General features: G+C 39.6%; 1 protein-coding gene across 14 annotated transcripts in view; it reads left to right on the top strand.

Annotated features, from left to right (window-relative positions):
- Nucleotides 1–18,723, top strand: part of LIN54 (lin-54 DREAM MuvB core complex component) — a 34,865-nt gene extending 16,142 nt beyond the window's left edge. For 4 of the 14 annotated variants that reach the window (XM_087875078.1, XM_060686988.2, XM_034431162.3 and 1 more), the window contains 12 exons: nucleotides 1,841–1,961; nucleotides 4,077–4,222; nucleotides 5,424–5,582; nucleotides 6,868–7,084; nucleotides 9,606–9,682; nucleotides 9,842–10,039; nucleotides 11,990–12,081; nucleotides 13,503–13,574; nucleotides 14,850–14,952; nucleotides 15,227–15,364; nucleotides 17,005–17,207; nucleotides 17,980–18,723. In XM_087875078.1, coding sequence (XP_087731204.1) covers nucleotides 1,841–1,961; nucleotides 4,077–4,222; nucleotides 5,424–5,582; nucleotides 6,868–7,084; nucleotides 9,606–9,682; nucleotides 9,842–10,039; nucleotides 11,990–12,081; nucleotides 13,503–13,574; nucleotides 14,850–14,952; nucleotides 15,227–15,364; nucleotides 17,005–17,207; nucleotides 17,980–18,181 — 1,728 coding nt within the window. In that variant the 3' untranslated portion in view covers nucleotides 18,182–18,723. The remainder of the gene's footprint in view (nucleotides 1–1,840; nucleotides 1,962–4,076; nucleotides 4,223–5,423; nucleotides 5,583–6,867; nucleotides 7,085–9,605; nucleotides 9,683–9,841; nucleotides 10,040–11,989; nucleotides 12,082–13,502; nucleotides 13,575–14,849; nucleotides 14,953–15,226; nucleotides 15,365–17,004; nucleotides 17,208–17,979) is intronic. The other 10 variants (XM_087875079.1, XM_087875080.1, XM_034431165.3 and 7 more) reach the window with 3 other exon arrangements.
- The last annotated feature ends 1,039 nt before the right edge of the window (nucleotides 18,724–19,762 follow it).

The raw sequence follows: 19,762 nt of genomic DNA, 5'->3' as shown, positions 1-19,762 counted from the left end.
CCTCTTCTTCTTTTCCCCTATAATTGTTCCCAGCATTAGGCTCTTCTCCAGTGAGTCCTTCCTTCTCATTAGGTGGCCAAAGAATTTGGGTTTCATCTTCAGGATCTGGCCTTCTAAAGAGCAGTCAGGGTAGATCTCCTCTAGGACTGACCAGTTTATCGCCTTGTAGTCCTACTCTTTCCTTATTATTTGGGTTATTATGAAAAAGCAAAAAAATAATAATGGTTAATTTATATTTACAATTATCTTTTTCTTTTTTTTCTTTTTTTTTTTTTGCTTTTTCATAATAGGCCAAAACCAAAGGAATGTTCTTCAGAAATAGGCATGAAGACTTACAGTTCTTGCGCTTATACTTACCCCCATGAATCACTGCTAAACTGAGGTTTAAATTTTTGCTTATGTTTATATGCGCAGTTGTATGTACAGTTTCTTTCCTTTTCACATTTTCTTCACACAGTGTGTAGTTTCCGGTTTTTATTTTGCTTTTAATGCAGTTTGGGAAGATTCTTATTCATAATAAAAGGATATACATGTTGTAAGCCAATGTATGAATCTATTAACAGTCATTTATTTTGCCTCCCATCCCTCTATTACACATACATACACCCCAATTGCATATACAGGTAGTCCTCAATTTACAACAGTTCATTTAGTGGCCATTCAGAGTTACAGTGGCACTGAAAAAAAAGTGACTTATGGCCATTTTTCACACTTATGACCTTTGTAGCATCCCCATGATCATGTGATCAAAATTCAGACACTTGGCAAGTGGTGCATACTTACTTGTATTATGCAGTCTACATTAAAATTATATTTGCCTTGGGCCAAGAATTCTCTCTTTCTTAAACTCTACAAAAAACTAGGACTATTTAGGAAATGGTTGGCCAATATTTTAGCTTGTCTGAGCTGCATTAAATAAATGGAATGTCTTGGGCTGCATATAAAATATATAATATACTTAATGTATATAAATAACAAACTGCCTTTTTAAAAATGTTTTTAAATTATCTTTTGGGGCCTCATCACTAGCTGTTCGGGACTGCATGCAGCTCATGGGCTGCGGGTTGGACATCACTCATTTAGGCTATAGCCATTCCTCACTGGCTGGATCCTTTCCCAGTACAGGTAGTCCTCGACTTACAACGGTTTGTTTAGTGACCGTTCAAAGTTACACGGCATTGAAAAATGTGACTTATGACTGTTTCTCACAGTTATGACCTTTGCAGCAACCCCATGATCATATGATCAAAATTCAGATGCTCGGCAACTGGTTCATATTTATGACGATTGCAATGTCCTGGGGTCATGTGATCCCCTTTTGCGACCTTCTGACAAGCAAAGTCAACAGAGAATTCAGATTCACTTAACAGCCAGGTTACTAACTTTATCAACTGCAGTGATTCACTTAACAATTGTGGCAAGAAAGATAATAAAATAGGGCAAAACTCTGCCTCACTTAACAACAGAAATGTTGGGCTCAATTATGGTCATAAGATGAGGACTCTGTACCCGTCCTACCCATGTAGCTTTCATGTGATAGGTTTAGGCTGTTCCTTTACCATGTTTCCCCCAAAATAAGACCTTGTCTTATATTTTTTTGAACCCTGAAATAAGCGCTTGGCCTTATTGCCATGCACTCAAAAGCCTGATTGAGCTTATTATCGGGAGATGTCTTATTTTGGGGGAAACATGGTACTTTTGTTTTTTGTGGGGTTTTTTTGGGTGGGGGGGTTCAGTGGAGTTAGGCCAGGGGTGTGATTCTCCCTTGCTTCTAAGTAGTTTGGGTTAACTTCTTAAGAAATGATTGGTCATTGGATTTCTCATTGTTTTTTTTTTTTAGATTGCTAAGAAAACCAGGACACCAACTTCAGCCCCAATGATAACGAAACTCATCATCACAAAACCAATCAATAGCAAAGCAGTTACAGGGCAGACAACTCAAGTATCACCAGTCATTGCAGGTTTATATCTAAATATATATATATATCTTAATGGCTTTTTTCATGTCGTAATATTTACCCAGGGTGTAACAAATGAACGGGAAGTATAAAATGACGTTTGATGGATTTTGATTTCATAATGGATTTTTCATTCCCGGTTTCTTGAAATTTGTCAATACAATCTTACCTGCAAGATTGGGGGAACCTGCGCAAGAAGTGATGCTGTTCAGATATAGTAGGATGATGAATTCCAGAATTCCCAAGCAATGCAACCAACGGCTCTGCTGATTGGGAATTCTGGGAGTTGTTATCCAAGCAATAACACATTCTGCATTGTGTTATTTTGAGGGAAGTTGCTGTAAATGGAGTGTTTCTCAACCTTGGCGACTTTAAGATGGGTGGACTTCAACTACCAGAATTTCCCAGCCATCTTTGTTTTGCTTTGCTGATTGGGGGATTCTGGGAATTAAAGTCCACCCATCTTAAAGTTGCCAAGGTTGAGAAACACTCCATTTAGAGCAGGGGTGTTAAACTCATGGTGTCACAGCGGCATCACATGACGTATCGGGACTTTTTTCCCCTTTGCTAAACTGGGCAGGGGCAGGGCCAGAAGTGGGATTCAACCGGTTCTATCCGGTTCACCCAAACCGGTAGTGGAGACTGCGGGAGGCTTTGCCTGGATGTAATGCGTGTGAACACTGTGCATGCGCGTAAGACTGCGCACACGCTCACATTTACAAACCGGTAGCAAAGGTAAGTGAATCCCACCTTTGGGTGGGGCCAACATGTGACACATCAGGCCCAAGGGCTGTGAGTTTGACATCCATGATTTAGAGAATCACTCTGTGTAAAAGGGAGTTGGATTTGTAAGCTCTTGCTTTCTTTTATGGTTTAAAGAAACATTTTTCTAAGCACAGCTGATTTTAATACCAGCCATAAAAAGGACTGTTCTCTAGCCAAGTAGAAAAAATATAAAAGTTTATCATCTTATCTCTAGTAGTTCAGATCTTGGACTGATTATGTGGGAATACATGCAATCATCTTACCATGTGCTAAATATAGAAAGCTTGCTAGTTTTATGAATATGTTATAAAGTGCAGAAATGCATTCCTGGTTGGCTTTCAATGATGTTTTCATTCCATTTGGAATTATTGACAGGTTTTGTTGCTAAGAAATCAATAGATTGATTGCACATATTATTTGAAGCATTACTGCCCCATTTCAGCATATTTCGGCATACTTATTTTTGTATTAAAGCAAAAGATCAATCTTTTCTTAGGAAATCTTTTTTCAGTGCAACAATGTTTGGAATTATTTACTTTTTTTTTCTTTTGTCCAAGGAAAAAAATAGTCATATTAACTCTTACAATCAAGATTAATTGTTTCTCTTTCTTACTACAGAGGAATTATGGGGCAAACATTTGCAGATTCAGTTACAAAATGTACATAGGAGGGGTGGGCTGCAGAGGAAAGGGAGTTAAATTCTGGCATAAATTTATCTTGAATATTTCATTTTATTTATTAAATTTGTAGATAGCACCCATCTCCCTGAGTGGGGCGACCCTGGGCAATATTTGATCAGATTAATTAAAAAAAATCTCATTTGTCTTTTATGATGTTTAACAAATTATTAAGACCAGAATCAAAATTGTATCAACATTTTGGGATTATACTAAAATGCACTGCTATAAAAATTGTACTTGTTCAAAAGAGAACAGTGGATTTGGGGTGTTTTTGGCAATGGGGGCGATTCTCTAGTTATGTGAAAAAGTGTTTTGTTTAGTTTTTAAGTGCTGTTTGTGATATCTGCTTACTTGGTGGCATTTTAGGTGAAGACCGTTTTGTTTTTTATTGCCAAAGTATTGTTTTGTTTTTTGTTTTTGTTTTAAATAAAGTAGTAGGTAGGCTATTCAAGAGAGAGAAATAATTCAGTGAAGTATGTAATATATTTTATAGTGCCACAAAATGTGAAGATTGCAGCAGTTTAAATTTAATGTTTATTTTAAAATTTAAGTGGTCTGCTATTAAAAACTAATTCCTCTAGCTCATAGAAAGTGCTAATGCCTCGACCAGATAATCTTGCACTTTATCAGCTGAGAAGATGGGTAAGATTATAACTCTGTTTTTTTTTTACAGGTAGAGTTCTTACACAGACTGCTCCGGGGACACCCCCCAAAACTGTAACTATATCAGAAAGTGGAGTTATTGGGACAACTTTAAGTTCTACAATACAGGAGGCATCAAATAAGATAGCAATTTCCCCTTTGAAATCCCCAAATAAGGTAAACTTATATTTCAATGGCTTATGTATATATAGTATTATATATACGACTCCAGTTCTCACATTTGAGACATATTGCTAAGAAATTCCACAGTCCTTTCTCCCGTTTGCACAAATGGATTGATGTGAAAACGATTGAAATGTATGTTCCACTTAAACTAAGTGAGTCTGATTTTGAAATGGACTTTCTAAAGGGTTTCTGGCTGTTTCAGCTGTTTTAGAATCATCTGCTCTCTGGCATTATTCTGCCATGGGAATTTGTGCTAAAGGGAAACTCTCAAATCCTCCAAATAAAAATGAGTATGACAGAAAATATTATTCGAGTCAGTGAAGGAATTAGATACAGGTAGTCCTTGACTTAAAATAATTCATTTAGTGACCATTCAAAGTTCCAACGGCACTGAAAAAAGTTAAGTTACGACTGTTTTCCAAACTTATGACCATTGCAGCATCCCCATGGTCACGTGATCAAAATCCAGATGCTTGACAACTGACTCATATTTATAACGGTTTCATTGTGCCTGGGTCATGTGACCACTTTCGCGACCTTCTGACAAGCAAAGTCAATGAAGCCAGTTTCACTTAACAACTATGTGACTAACGTATCAACTATAGCAATTCACTTAACAACTGTGGCAAGAAAGGCTGTAAAATGGCGCAAAACTCACTTAACAACTGTCTCGCTTATCATTAGAAATTTTGGGCTCAATTGTGGTTGTAAGTCAGGGACTACTGTACATTAATACAGCTATGCAAACTCTGAATTTAACAGACTTGTAGCTGCCACTGCCCCACGGGTGGTATTCACTTACCTTTGCAAATGCGAGTGCGCCTCTGTGCAGCTGCAGGACCTTCCGCGCATGCGCAGAGTGTCAAAAACGGGACGTGATAATGGGTGGGTGGGCAAAGCCTCCTGCCGCCACCGTTACCAGTTTGCCCAAACTGGATAGAACCGGCTGAATACCATCACTTCACTGCCCCCCTCCCTCCCACTACCTCTTTTCTTCTTCCCTCCCTCCCTAGTTGATAATAGGTTTACTTTTTTCCAAAATGGAGTAAAACAGCCCGATTGCATTTTGGGTCCCCCCTTGCTCATTTTGCCTCCAGATCCTACCCATATTGTGGAAAGCCTTAATCTCTCACGCATTTGCAATGTTACATATTTTGAAGTTGAGATTCTGTACTTGTGTGATCCTGTTAAGCAGCTAACGGTGGTGTCGGTCGCCTCGCAGCCTCCAAGCTCCCCACAGAAAACAGTCGGGGTTCCTCTAAACGTAGCACTGGGACAGCAGATTCTCACAGTGCAGCATTCAACACCCTCTTCCCCGGGAAAAGCTGTCGCTAACTGTACAACTGCTCAGGTACATACTAATCTGAGTCCCCTTCTGAGAGCCTGTTCTTGGGTTTGTGATTTGCAGAATTGCAGACCTTCAGGCACAATTGATCTTCCTTCCTCCCTCCCTCCCTCCCTCCCTCCCTCCTTCTCTTTCTTTCTTTTCCTTTTCTCCTTCTCTCTTTCCTTCTCCCCTCTCTCTTCCTTCCTTCCTTCCTTCCTTTCTCTCTCTCTCCCTCCCTCCCTCCATCTTTCTTTCTTTTCCTTCCTTCCTTCATTCCTTCCTTCCATCCTTCTCTCCTCCCTCCCTCTTTTTTCTTTCTTTTCCTTTCCTCCTTCTTCCTTCTGGGGCTCCTCTTGAAGAGCACTCGGAGGCTCCAACTGGTCCAGAATGCGGCCGCACGGGTGATTATGGGTGCGACTCGGCGCACCCATGTAACACCTCTCCTGCGCGAGCTGCACTGGCTCCCGGTGGTCTTCCAGGTGCGATTCAAGGTATTGGTCACCACCTTTAAAACGTTCCATGGCTTAGGACCAGGGTATATACGAGACTGCCTTCTGACACCGACAGCCTCCCACCGGCCAATATGCTCCCACAGAGAGGGGCTCCTCAGGGTGTCGTTGGCCAAACAAGGCCGACTGGCGACACCCAGGGGGAGAGCCTTCTCTGGGGGGGGCACCAGCCCTCTAGAATGAGCTGCCCCTAGAGGTTCGTATGATCCCCGACCTGCGTACCTTTTGCCACGCCCTGAAGACCCTTTTGTTCCAACAAGCCGGGCTGGCCTAATATGAATTTTATAAAGGGTGTATGTTAGTTTTTTAATTTTGTGGGCCAAATTTTTATATATTCGGTTTTAAATTGTTTTTAAATTTTGTAAATTTACATGTGTTTTAATATGGCTGTACACCGCTCTGAGTCCTTTGGGAGAAGGGCGGTATAGAAATCTAATTAATGTAATCTAATCTAATCTAATCTAATCTAATCTAATCTAATCTTCTCCCCTCCCTCCCTTTTTTTCCTTCCTTCTTTCTTTTCTTTTCTTTTCTTTTCTTTTCTTTTCTTTTCTTTTCTTTTCTTTTTTGATAAATTGAAATTAAAGCACTGTTGAAAGGAATCGCTTAAAGCCAACCCAGAATCAAGTAACTCTACTAAACTCAGCAAAAACCTTCTGACCTAATCATGAACGGTGTGGTAGCATTGTTTTATCTGTATGTTAGTCTCGGACCTGAGGGGAACTGCGCTGACTTTCATTAGAAATGAAGAATTGGCTTGCTGGCAATCTCAAATATATATTTTTATATCGTTTCAACAGGCTGTGAAATCTGCAGTACAGACTCTCACTGTTGGGGGAGTGGGTACTTCTCAATTTAAGACGATAATTCCTTTGGCAACGGCACCCAATGTTCAGCAAATTCAGGTACCTGGAAGCAAATTCCATTATGTCCGGCTTGTAACCGCCACAACTGCCAGTAGTACAGCACAACCAGCCAATCAGAATCCCAGCACCAGCACTGCAACCCTGCAGCAAGGTTAGAAAAGTCTTCATTTGAATACATTTTATGATAATTGGAAGGCGCTTAAAAAAAACCCAAGTAGGAAGCTGCAAAGGACGTTTGATGAGACTGGGAAATTGGAACAGATGCTTTATGCAAATTGAAAGATGACTGCTTAACCCGAAATAGTTGTGTATTTTTAAAATAGTTTTAGGATTGATTTATGGTTGAAACATGATTATTTGTTATTGATCCTTGCTTAGTTGGAGAATGTCACTTCATTAAGACTTAATTATGACCACAGCTTGCTCATCTTACTCATGTGATCAGCTTTGCTTCAGAATTCTTGGAGGTGTTTTACAACTACAATAATGTTTGTTGCATTATTTTTCATGGCTTGTGACGCTATTAACCAACTCCCCGTAATAAAAGATCTGATATTTACATTCACTTTTATCTTAAGTTCTGAAAAGATTTTCTTTTAAAAATAGACCAGTTGGCAATGTGGGTGTAAAGCTTTACTGATTAATTTCACAACTGCACTTCAAGCCATTACCTCATTTTCAGTTAATACTGAAAAGTGGGGTTTGCATCAGAACACTGCGGTATGCAGTGATGTCCCTCCTGTTTGCTTCATTTTGCTTCCTCTTCCACTTTCCCATTCTCCACATCACTGTGATCACTTCGTGGCTCCTGGACATATTTTGCCTTCATTGGAATGGGAGGGGGGGGGGTTGAGGGAGGAAGTTCCCTACGCAAGTTGTGTCTGAAATCTTGATGTTTTTGTATACTTTGGAACTCCCTTAAGCCTGCTAGTGAATTGTTGACAGTCTCCGTTGAAAAAAAGAGTGCTTCCAAGCATTCCTATGTCCCAGGGGATCTCCAACCTTGGCAACTTTAATACTTGTGGACTCGAACGCCCAGAATTCCTCACCTAGCCATGCTGGCTGGGGAATTGTGGGAGTTGAAGTCCAGAAATCTTAAAAGTTGCCAAGTTTGGAGACTCCTGTTATACACCCCAGCAACACAGTTTTCCCCCCTTCTCTTGCTGAACTTTTCTCTTTCTCGGGGCACCTTTGTTATTTAGTTGTGTTGAAGATCTCCCTTACGATTTTTTTAAAGCCATATACAGCTTTTATACCACCAAGCCTGCTAGTACTGTACAGGTAGTCCTCGACTTACAACATTGCTTAGTGACCATTTGAAGTTACAGCAGCCCTGAAAAAAAAGGGACTTATGACCATTTTTCAGTTATGACCCTTGCAGCATCCCCATGGTCACGTGATTTACATTTGGATCAGGGGTGAAATGCTCCCGGTTTGGACTGAATCGCCCGATCCAGTAGTGATGGGGGCGGGTGGTTCGGAGAACCGGTAGCAAAAATCTCTGTGCCCCCCAACCATGCTCAGCTGAGTCGCATGATCATCAGAGGCTTTTTTTTTTTTACTTTTACTTTTAAAAGCATTTTTTCTACAACCTCTTCCGACAAAAAATTGCTTTTAAAAGTAAAAAAAAAAAAAGCCTCTGATGATTGCGCGGCTCAGCTGGGATCCTCAGAGGCTTTTCAAAGCATTTTTTTCTGCAACCTCTTGGCCGAAGAGGTGGTAAAAAAATGCTTTGAAAAGTCTCTGACGATCCCAGCTGAGTTACCTGATCGGCAGAGGCTTTTCAAAGCATTAGAAAAAATGCTTTGAAAAGTTAAAAAAAGAATAAAATTAGCCACGCCCACCCAGTCACATTATCCCCCCTCCCACCAAGCCATGCCCACAGAACCGGTAGTAACACATTTTACATTTCACCCCTGATTCAGATGCTTGACAACTGACTCACATTTATGACGGTTGCCGTGTCCTGGGGTCATGTGATCCCCTTTGGTGACTTTCTGACAAGCAAAAGTCAAGGGGAAAACCAGATTCACTTAACAATCATGTTACTAATTTAACAACTGCAGCGGCTTACTTAACAAATGTGGCAAGAAAAGTCGTAAAATGGGAGAAAACTCACTTAACAAATTTCTCACTTTGCAACAGAAATGTTGGGCTCACTTGTGGTTGTAAGTTGAAAACTACCTGTATTATCATAGCAACATAAGCAATACTTTTGGGGAAGCAAAATTGCAATTAAAATATATTACCCTGAAATCAGATCAGAGCTGCTTTGACCTATTTTTGACATTAAAGCTACTCAAATAAATGGAATGAATATATACGCTACTGTGGAAATTATATTTCTACCTTCAAAGTGCTTATATGTGCCATGTTCTTATCTTGTTTCCCCGACATTAGATTCCTAAACGAAATTGTATCTGGCTTTTATAACAAGCATTTTTGCAATTCATGGCATTTTTCTGTAGCTATTTATATATGGACAGGAGGATATGACATGCTGGGCAGCATATCTTGCTGAACATGACATAGCTCAAGATGGATCTCCCAGCTTATGTTCTAATAGATGAGAATGAGGGATGACTGGCTAATTAAGGAAGCTGCCGACCCTTTTCTTAACGTCTTAGTCTAGCAAGTCGCCTGTTGTATCTGATGCAATTTCTTTTGAACAGCCAAACCGGTGGTGGTGAATGCAACCCCTGTACGGATGTCTGTTCCAATTATTCCAGCAACGCAGACAGTCAAACAAGTGAGTTCCACATAAACACCGACTTCATACGAATCCCTAGTTTTCTCACAGAAACTTTCAGTTAATTCAACTCTGACTATCCTTATAAAGTTATTTGTTCCAAAAGATTGCACTTTGGTACACAAAAGAACGACACCCTGAATATTTCCTTCTTTGCAGGTGGCCCCCAAACCAATGAACACAACTTCGCAGATAGTTACCACAAGCCAGCCACAACAGAGACTCATTATGCCTGCCACACCACTGCCACAAATCCAACCCAACCTCACCAACCTTCCCCCTGGCACTGTCCTAGCCCCTGCCCATGGCACAGGAAACGTGGGCTATGCGTTTCTCCCAGCTCAGTATGTCACACAGGTATGAGATGATGAGAAGGAATTTACAAAAATAATATATAGCATTTATAACTAATACTCTTGGAGGAGAGGCTAGAGCAGGGGTGTCAAACTCACAGCGTCAGGGAGGTGCCATGTGACGTATCGGGATTTTTTCCCCCCCTTCGTTAAACCGGGCATGGGCGGGGCCAGTGCGTGACGCATCAAGCCCACAAGCCGGGAGTTTGACAGCCCTGGGCTAGAGAGTTTGTATATTTGTATAGTTGCAGTTTCTCAGCCTTCTGCACCTTTTCAGCATGCTGTCTAAGGCAGGGGTCTCCAACCTTGGCAACTTTAAGACTTGTGGACTTCAACTCCCAGAATTCCTCAGCCAGCAAGCTTTGCTGGCGGGGGAATTCTGGGAGTTGAAGACCACAAGTCTTAAAGTTGCCAAGGTTGGAGACCCCTGGTCTAGGGAATTCTGGGAATTGAAGTCCATACATCTTAAAGTTACTGAGATGAGAAGCGTCAATTTAAAGGATGCAATTTCTAACTGCTGCGAGAAACAGCTCATCAGTAAGGTTAAAATCTTAGAAATCATCTAAGTTATTGTCTTCATTTTGAAAGTTGAGATTGTAGAATATATGAAGCAGTTAGCTGCTTAATGGAGCCTAGAATTTGTCACTTGCTCTCCTGAGAAGAGGGAATGTTCTTTATTCCCTAAAATCCTGGTGTGTGTGTGTGTGTGTGGAATTTGGAACAAGGCTGTAAGAAATGAAGTGTGACCTAATGTAATTTAGATGGCTAAGCAGAATGTATTTTCGCAGTATCACATTTAGAGCAACTCATCTTGGAAAATATTTAAAGGGCAAGTGCGGGCAAGAAAGAAAAACAGCTCTTCTTCCACATTGTCTTCTGTAGCCTGTGCATTCTTCAGAAGTGCGGGCGTGATTTCCCAGAATTCCCTAAGCAACCTTCTAAGGATTTTAAGTGTTGAAATCCATAATTTGGAGAACAGCCAGCTGGTGCAAAAAAGGTACAGGGGAAAAAAAGTTATGATAGCAGAATACTTTTATGGAAAGCATAAGGGAAAATCAGGTTCACAAGCTTGATTTGGATTACACTTGTCCCTTCAACTCTTATTTTTTTCCAGTATTTATTCTACATTCTGAATGAATATTCGGATCAATTTTATTTTGTTTTTAAGATGCTTATGCATTCTGACGTTACCTAGCCTTAAATGTATTGAGGGGGGAGGGCGAAATGGGGTATCATAAAATAAGTTTCAGAAGACCTGTAAAGAAATGTTTTGCAGAAGTCCACTAAAGGCAATAAGGGGCCCAAAGCAAATACTGGAGAGAACTATAACTTTATTGTAAAAGACAGCAGTGGGAACAGGATGTACCATGCTCAGCAGAGGGTTCCTCTTAAGTTTTGTAGATTTTATGTACCTGTGGAATTTTGACGACCTGAAGCTAAGAGTGCTTTAGACCAGGAGTCTCCAACCGTGGCCACTTTAAGACTTGTGGACTTCAACTCCCAGAGTTCCTCAGCCAGCAAAGCTTTGCTGGCTGAGGAACTCTGGGAGTTGAAGTCTACAAGTCTTAAAGTGGCCACGGTTGGAGATCCCTACTTTTTGACAGCACAAATTGCAAATCACCATAGCATTTTTTAAATATATGTGTAGTTGAGCAGGCTGTTATTTTTAAGTCACATCTGGTAAATTTGCCTATCTTTTTTTTTCACTTTAAGCCTTTATTCATAATCAAAATTGCATGTACAATAACAAGAGATTAGGCTACCCTTGCATGTATACTAAATTTGAAGATGCCATTGAAGCCAAAGTTTCTAGAAAGCCATATTGTTTTTAAAAATACCAATGACCACCTTCTAAGTAGGAGAAAAGAAGGGTGTGGGATTAATGCATCTATTTGTGAAAAATCCTCACCTACAAACAGCATGTCATGCATTAACTGTGTATGTGTTTTTTAAGCTACAGCAGCCATCTTGTGTCTCCATAGCGAGCAGTACTAGTCTTAGTGGGACATCAAGTATCCAGACCCAAGCCCGGCTTCCATTCAATGGGTGGGTATTGTCTACACAAATTATGCAACATGCATACTACATGGAAGGAGTTGAGATCTGGAAAAGTATTTCATGTTCAGCTTTAAAAAACAAGACAGTCTTAGTGTCTTGTCTACGTATACTAGATATTGAAGATTTTCCTTCTTTGCTTTGCATCTAGCTTGGCTACCTGATTAGATTGTGTGTTATTGATTTGGTTATTTCATCCCAGAGTCTCAAGACGGGGGAAAAAATTGAAATGAGGCTGTTAAAAATAGATAAACATAGAGACAGGGTTTTACAAATATTAGAACATACTCTTGCAGCCATCTTTATACAGAAGAATCCAATAAAAGAGCCTATCCATCCAGGCTTTATGTTTATTTTTTACATCATGTTTTCTTGATAATGCAGAGTCTGAAAACAGACTTGAGGAAAATAGCCTATCTGGAATTGCCTTTCCTTGTTTCTTAGAAAAAGCGACATTTTTGTAGTTGCCGTCTGGATAACTTTCTTTTTAGAGTGTGTACATGTGTATGACTACTTCCAAAAGAGCTCACCTATGAATTTTGAATTGTTGCTAATGTGGGCATACTTGCTTAAGTGGAGACCATCCAAAAACAGGAATTTGTGTGGAAATTTAGGCACTGTTGTCAGATGATAGCTTGTTACTCATTGGAATGAATGGATGGCCAATTGCACAGGATTCTCATCTAAAGATGGGTCCTACTGGAAGGAACCTAAGAGAAAAGCCACAGCAGATAGGCTCTGTTTCACTTTGGAGTCTTAGACAATTTGTTTTTCATAATATATCAACCTTGTTCTTTTGAAATGGTCATCCGCAGGAGCGTTTTGCTCAGTGCCTCTCATGCTTCTGTCCTCTGATTGTGGAACATGTTGAGTTAACTTGAGTAGGCTAAGTTGTGAAGGGATGTTACGTTGTTCAGATGAAAAGACAATTCAGGAATGTCATATCCTTCTTCAGCTCGTCTCGCTCATTCAGGCACGGAAGGTATGCTGCAGACCCCGTCAGTCAAGGAGCTTTGTCTGGCAGCGTCTAGGAAGAGAGCCTTCTCTGCTGCTGCCCCTGAAGGCCCACACTCTCTTAGCCTTCTGCAAAGGGATCAAAATTTGGTTCTGCGGCCTTTGGTAGGGGGCACAGAGAACCACACAACTGTGGGATGGGCTAGCCCCATGAGAACCCCTTCCTTGCCTGTAATAACCAGAATTAAATGGCCATTTTGGGATTATTATCCTTTGGAAGTTTATAATGTCATTATTCTGTAATTTATTTATTTTAATCCTAACAATGTTAATGTTAATCTTTCTACATTTCATTTATCAATTATATTACACTGCCCAGAGGCCCATTTGAGGCAGATTGGCGGTTTAGAAACATGAAATATAAATAAATAAAACAATACTGAAATCTTATCTTCCAGAATAATCTCGTCTGAATCTGCAAATCGTCCAAGAAAACCCTGCAATTGTACAAAATCACTGTGTCTTAAGCTGTGAGTATTATACACATAGCCTCTTTTGGATGTTTAAAAATCCACTTTGCTGTATATTAGAAGAAAACCCGGAAGAACAAAAGCCACATTTTCCCCAGGGATTCCACTTTAAAAATTATTCTGTAAAAATCTACTGAAATGATACTGTCCATTTGCATGAATAGAACAAGTCTCTGTGTGATGATCTATAGCTGAATGATTCAGACTTAGGGGCAGACCAACAGTAAACCTGGGCTTGCAGAAAAAGGAGTACAAGCAACATTTCTTTTTTCTGAGAAATCCACAGGTTATTCCCAGGATGAATTCATGGCTACTAAACTGAAGGAACCCTACCTTTTCCTTCAGGAGCAGTCCACGCTAGTTTATTTTCTTATTTTTTTATCGATTTAATCAATTTTCTACGGCTGATCACTCACCTAAGTGACTCTGGGTAGCTGACATAATATTATAAACAATAATTAAGATAGATAATATTACATCATCTCTTAAAATGGGTACATCTAACATTCCAGTCTGAATGCCTGTGGAAGACTCGGGTTTTTAATGCCTTACAAAAGCCTGGCAAGGTTGGAGCCAATTGAATCAGGAGGAGGGGGGCAGGAGCAGACCAAGAGCCGAGGTGGCACAGTGGTTAGAGTGTAGCACTGCAGGCTACTTCATCTGACTTCTAGCTGCAGTTCAGCAGTTCAAATCTCACCAGGCTGAAGGTTGACTCAGCCTTCCATCTTTCTGAGGTGGGTAAAATGAGGACCCAGATTGTTGGGGGCCATAGGCTGACTCTGTAAACCGCTTAGAGAGGGCCGTAAAAGCACTATGAAGCAGTATATAAGTGCTAGTGCTATTTGAGTTCCATGTGAGATGAATGTCAAAAGTCTTGAGTTTTGACATTGACTTTTCTTTAGAGGCAGCCCTTGTTTCTGTTTTTTAATTTATTTGTTCCCTTAGAAGGGCCTGGATAATTTTTATGGCTCATGTCATGTTGAGAATTCCTGCTAAGCCCAAGGTTAACATGCTCACACTCATGAATAAAGGAACTAGTGTACACACACACACACACACACACACACACACACACACACACACACACGTCTTTCCATCGGTTTGGACAGATGTTTCAGATAAAAGTCCAGCAGGTTGCCACCCTCCATGTCCAGAAGTTTCTCCCAACACTTAAGGGATTCTGTGTGGTTGGGTGCAAAAGAAGAAAATGGAGGAAGGAGTCAGAAACTCTGCACTGAATTGGTCAAGTATCATTACAGATTTTTTTTTTTACAGATATTGTGATTGCTTTGCAAATGGAGAGTTCTGTAACAATTGCAACTGTACGAATTGCTATAACAACCTGGACCATGAAAACGATAGGCAAAAAGCAATCAAGGTAAGATTTTTTTAAAAAAAAAAATAACAATCCTGTATCATCTTGGAGAAATACATTTCCCAAATTCACCGTAGCCATGAATTTCTTCCTGAACAGTGGTTGAAACCACAGCTGTTGCCTTTACTACATTAGATGGATGTTTTTGCCAATTTTTCCTGCAGAAATTGAATCTCTTAACATTTTGGGGTTTTTGTAATGGATCTCTCTCTCTCTCTCTCTCTCTCTCTCTCTCTCTCTCTTCTCCTCTCGTCCCTCTTTACATTTACCTTGTTAGGCCTGCCTGGACAGAAATCCTGAAGCCTTTAAACCTAAAATAGGGAAGGGAAAGGAAGGCGAGTCGGACAGGCGACACAGCAAAGGTTGTAACTGCAAAAGGTCTGGGTGCCTCAAAAATTATTGCGAGTGCTATGAGGTAAAGAGGAGCTTTGTGTGATGCTTTCTTTGTTTAGTATTGTGAAATATAGGATTTCAAAAATCTAACCATTTAGTGCTAAAATTTACGTGGAATATTAATACTTTACACCTCTTAAAAACCCAGAGTTCAGTCCAGTCCATCAAAAACCTAGTTAATAAAAATACCTTCAGTTCTTCTAAGAAATTCAGAATGTTGATTGATCTTAATGGAGGCAATCCCAATGTCCCACCTCTATAAAGGCCTTCCACCATTCTCTCCGTATTTAGTAATCTTTCTGTGCATTTGATAGTGACTGTTTTTCAGGGTTTTCCAGCTTCTATTTTGATAACTTTTTGTGAAGTTACTTTAATGAATATCAAGTTTCATAATTGTAGGTCTCTGAGAGAAGTAAAAACTCTACCCCCTTTTTAAAATGACCCCTATATTCTAGTCAAGCAATAGATGGGAAATTCTTTTATAGAAGGTAGGGTAATATTTCAGAGTAGTAAGCTTTTCAGGAACAATAAAATTGATTTAATACAATTTTATTTCTTCCTGTCCATACCAAATTAGTAAGTTTTTATTGGTCTATTAGTATTAACTTTCTCTATTATTTGTCAAAATTCCTTTACTATAATTTTTTTTTTTAAATGCTAGCCACATCTTTAATTATAAAAAAAGGTTCAAGAACAATTAGGAAAGCTGTATCAAAATCATACAGGTTCAGAAGTTCATTAAAGATAAATGTGTTTCCCTGGCAGAAATGAGACAGAAATTGAAAATCTGTATTATTTTTGAGTTGGCAATCGGGTGTTATTTATTTTAAAGCATATTTAAAATAAATCATTCACCTTAATTTGAGCTTCAGAAGAATGCACAACTTAAAGAATCTTTTGTAATAAAATAATCAGCAAATCACCGCGTCTAGGGTTGTGGTGGCTCAGTGGCTAAGATGCTGAGCTTGTCAGTTGAAAAGGCAGTTCAATGGTTCGAATCCCTAGTGAGTTCCCGTTACTTGTCCCAGCTTCTGCCAACCTAGCAGTTTGAAAGCATGTAAAAAATGCAAGTAGAAAAATAGGGACCACCTTTGGTGGGAAGGTAACAGTGTTCCATGCGCCTTTGGCGTTTAGTCATGCCGGCCACATAACCACAGAGACGTCTTCGGACAGTGCTGGCACTTTGGCTTTGAAACGGAGATGAGCACCACCCCCTAGAGTCGGGAACAACTAGCACATATGTGTGAGGGGAACCTTTACCTTACCTAATCAGCAAAACTAAATAAGAACAATAGGAGATTAAAATAATATCTGAATGGAGAATTTCTCTCCGGTTAGGGAGATTGTGATGTAGGTGCCAGATAGAGCTGGCCAGAGGACAAGATCCATTGACCTACTCTAGGTCAGAAAATCTACTTTATACTTGCATAAAGAACACAAGAACATCTTCACGTACAGAATTGGATTGAAAGAAAGGGTCATTGTGACAATACTTGCATTATGGATTTGCCAGTAATTTGCCTGCTGAGGTTACACTGAAAGAGGAAGCTCCAAATGTAATACATTTGTACCTAGGAGCACTTTTATTCTGTATGTTCCATGCAGCTCTGTAAAACCCAGCGAAAGTGCATTTGGTTAACTTTTGATTTCTCCCGGTTGTAGGCAAAGATCATGTGCTCTTCAATTTGCAAATGTATTGGCTGCAAGAATTTTGAAGAAAGCCCAGAACGGAAAACGCTGATGCACTTGGCCGATGCTGCTGAAGTACGAGTCCAGCAGCAGACAGCCGCCAAGACAAAATTGTCTTCGCAGATTTCAGATCTTTTAACCAGGCCAGCCCCAGTGCTGACAAGCGGAGGGGGAAGGTGTGTTCGCTTCTGGTTTGTTGGCTTTGTACCGTTTCTTGCACATAAGAACCACGTGCCTAAGTGTTTTCTTCCTCTCTTCCCCTTGCTAGCTGCTAAACTCTTTTTGTTTTTCCTCATGGCTTCCGCTATTACTGATCATGAGAGTGAAATACAGTGCATAGATGAAGGGGTGCTGGTTTTATGATTTGCCCCGTTGTAGATTTAAAGGTCCAGTATCTTTAAACCTGAAGAAAGAGCTGTGGAATTGATTAATTAAAATCTATAGAAGGCCGAATTCATAGCGGAAAGAGAAAAGGAAGCGAAATATAAGAGGAAAGAGAAGAAAGGGAAAAGGAAGTGAAGAGAAGGAAGGGGGAAAGGAAGTGAAATATAAGAGGAAAGAGAAGAAAGGGAAAAGGAAGTGAGGAAGAGAAGGAAGGGGGAAAGGAAGCGAAATATAAGAGGAAAGAGAAGAAAGGGAAAAGGAAGTGAGGAAGAGAAGGAAAGAAGAAAGGAAGCGAAATATAAGGAAAGAGAAGAAAGGGAAAAGGAAATGAAGAGAAGGAAAGAGGAAAGGAAGTGAAATATAAGTGGAAAGAGAAAAGGAAGCAAGGAAGAGAAGGAAAGAGAAAAGGAAGCAAAATATAATTCAAATACATTAGCACCGCTCAGAACCTAAACCTTCCTCTTGTTTGTGAATAGCTCAGGTGTATCAGTTAACCAAAAGTGAGGTTGTTACAGCTGCATTGCATGGAAACAGCTCATGCTTTTTTTTTTTTCCCCTTTCCAGGTTGCCCTTCACATTTGTAACAAAAGAGGTTGCTGATGCGACATGTGACTGTTTACTTGCACAGGCTGAACAGGCCGAGAAAGCAGGAAAATCAAAAGCAGTAGCGGAACGGATGATTCTAGAGGAATTTGGACGTTGTCTAATGAGAATCATTAACTCGGCAGGAAAGTCCAAAAGTGATCCTTGTGCCATGAACTGCTGATTCTTTAAAAAAAAAAAAACTGGCTTTGCTCAGACTGGGACACTAAAAGGCACACGGACACTTTCCTGGTTCACAGCAGCATTCTTCGTTTGTTCACCGGTGCTGTGAAGTTTCCATTGGTGTACGTTAATATAGGAACTTTGCAATGAGGCTTTTACCCTTTTAACTTAACTTTCTTTTCCTTCACAGATAGAAGATGCATTTTATTCTCAACCTCTAAACAACATGGGACAGTGAGTGCAAAGTTTAGATGGTTTCCTTCCCTTCGTTCTCTTTAAAAGGGTATTCTAGAAGCAATTCTTTAACTTTTGTATTTAGAAGAAGAAAGAAAGAAACTAGTCGGTCTATCAAGAGCAAATCAGTTTTTGTGCAAAACTAATTGAAATGTCTGGATATTCTTATAAGAACAATATCAGTATACTGGATAATTTTTTTCCCCAGCCATTTCAATCAGCATCACAGCACAGATTATATTTGCCAAAATATAGGCAGTGGTACATCTGTGGGGAGTTAATGCTGACTGGAAATTATTAAAAAATAAATATTTGCTGGAAAACAACTTTAAAAAATGCAAATTTAAAAGTTATCTTATTGACCACAATCTAATTTCAGTGACAGTGCCTTGTCTGTTGATCTTAAAATATTAACACCCTAGCAGTAATAGCTGCAGATATATAACATTGATAGGGGAAAAAAATCAAGGTCATAATTGATATCTTAATCATTTTGGTATGTTTTTAAAAATACATCACTGTAAAATATATATTCCAAATTTTAATATGACATTTTCATGTCTGGCTTTTGAGGGGATCAACATTTTATTTGACAAACGTCAGGTAATTAGATTTTTAACATTTCTGCTATATGCCCTACGACAAAATGAGGACAAACCTGTCTCTTGTTTGTTTAGAATGTAACTATCCGGTCAACTATTGAGTTTCCCAGTTTCTCCTTCAAATACTTCAGTAGATTAATAAAAAAAGATCTTAATTAATTTAATCTTAATTTATATTTGTAGTCTCTAAGCTTTATTCATACTCAACGGCAGGAATAGGTGGAAATAAATTGATGATCATGCCCATATTTGTTAGTGGAAGCAATACTGGGGGTATTTCTAAACTAAGGAACACTTGGTAATATTTCTCCTTTAATTATAAAGGGGTGACCAAGATAATCCTTAGACTTCTCCAAATCTGGGTTAATTCCCAAAGTCTGGACTTCAATTTACAAAATTCCCCATCCCTGAGGATTCCAGAAGCCCGTTATGTCTGGAAGTGCTAAAATTAGAGGCTACCTTCAGTTGTGTAAAATGGCCCATGTTCTTACTATACTGTCTTGAGTTTCCGGAAGAAGCTATTCTTTTGGGTCTCTTGTGTTTCTCAAATCTTTTTGCCTCCATTCCAGATTACGCATGGTGAAATTGCTTTTGAAAAGATATTTTTAAATAGAAAGGGAAGAAGTCAGAACCCTAATATGGTCCTCATCCATTGTCAGTGAATTGCTTAGACATAGCTCATTTACTGCCTTTATAAGAATTGCATGAGTTTTGTTTTAAATTGCGCATGGCCCAGTGTGGAGGGT

This window comes from Pantherophis guttatus, chromosome 8 (genome assembly GCF_059756535.1).
Source record: "Pantherophis guttatus breed Tessera chromosome 8, ASM5975653v1, whole genome shotgun sequence".
Taxonomy (NCBI): domain Eukaryota; kingdom Metazoa; phylum Chordata; class Lepidosauria; order Squamata; family Colubridae; genus Pantherophis; species Pantherophis guttatus.
The sequence above is the reverse complement of the archived record's forward strand: the minus strand, read 5'-3'. Positions and strand labels throughout refer to the sequence as shown.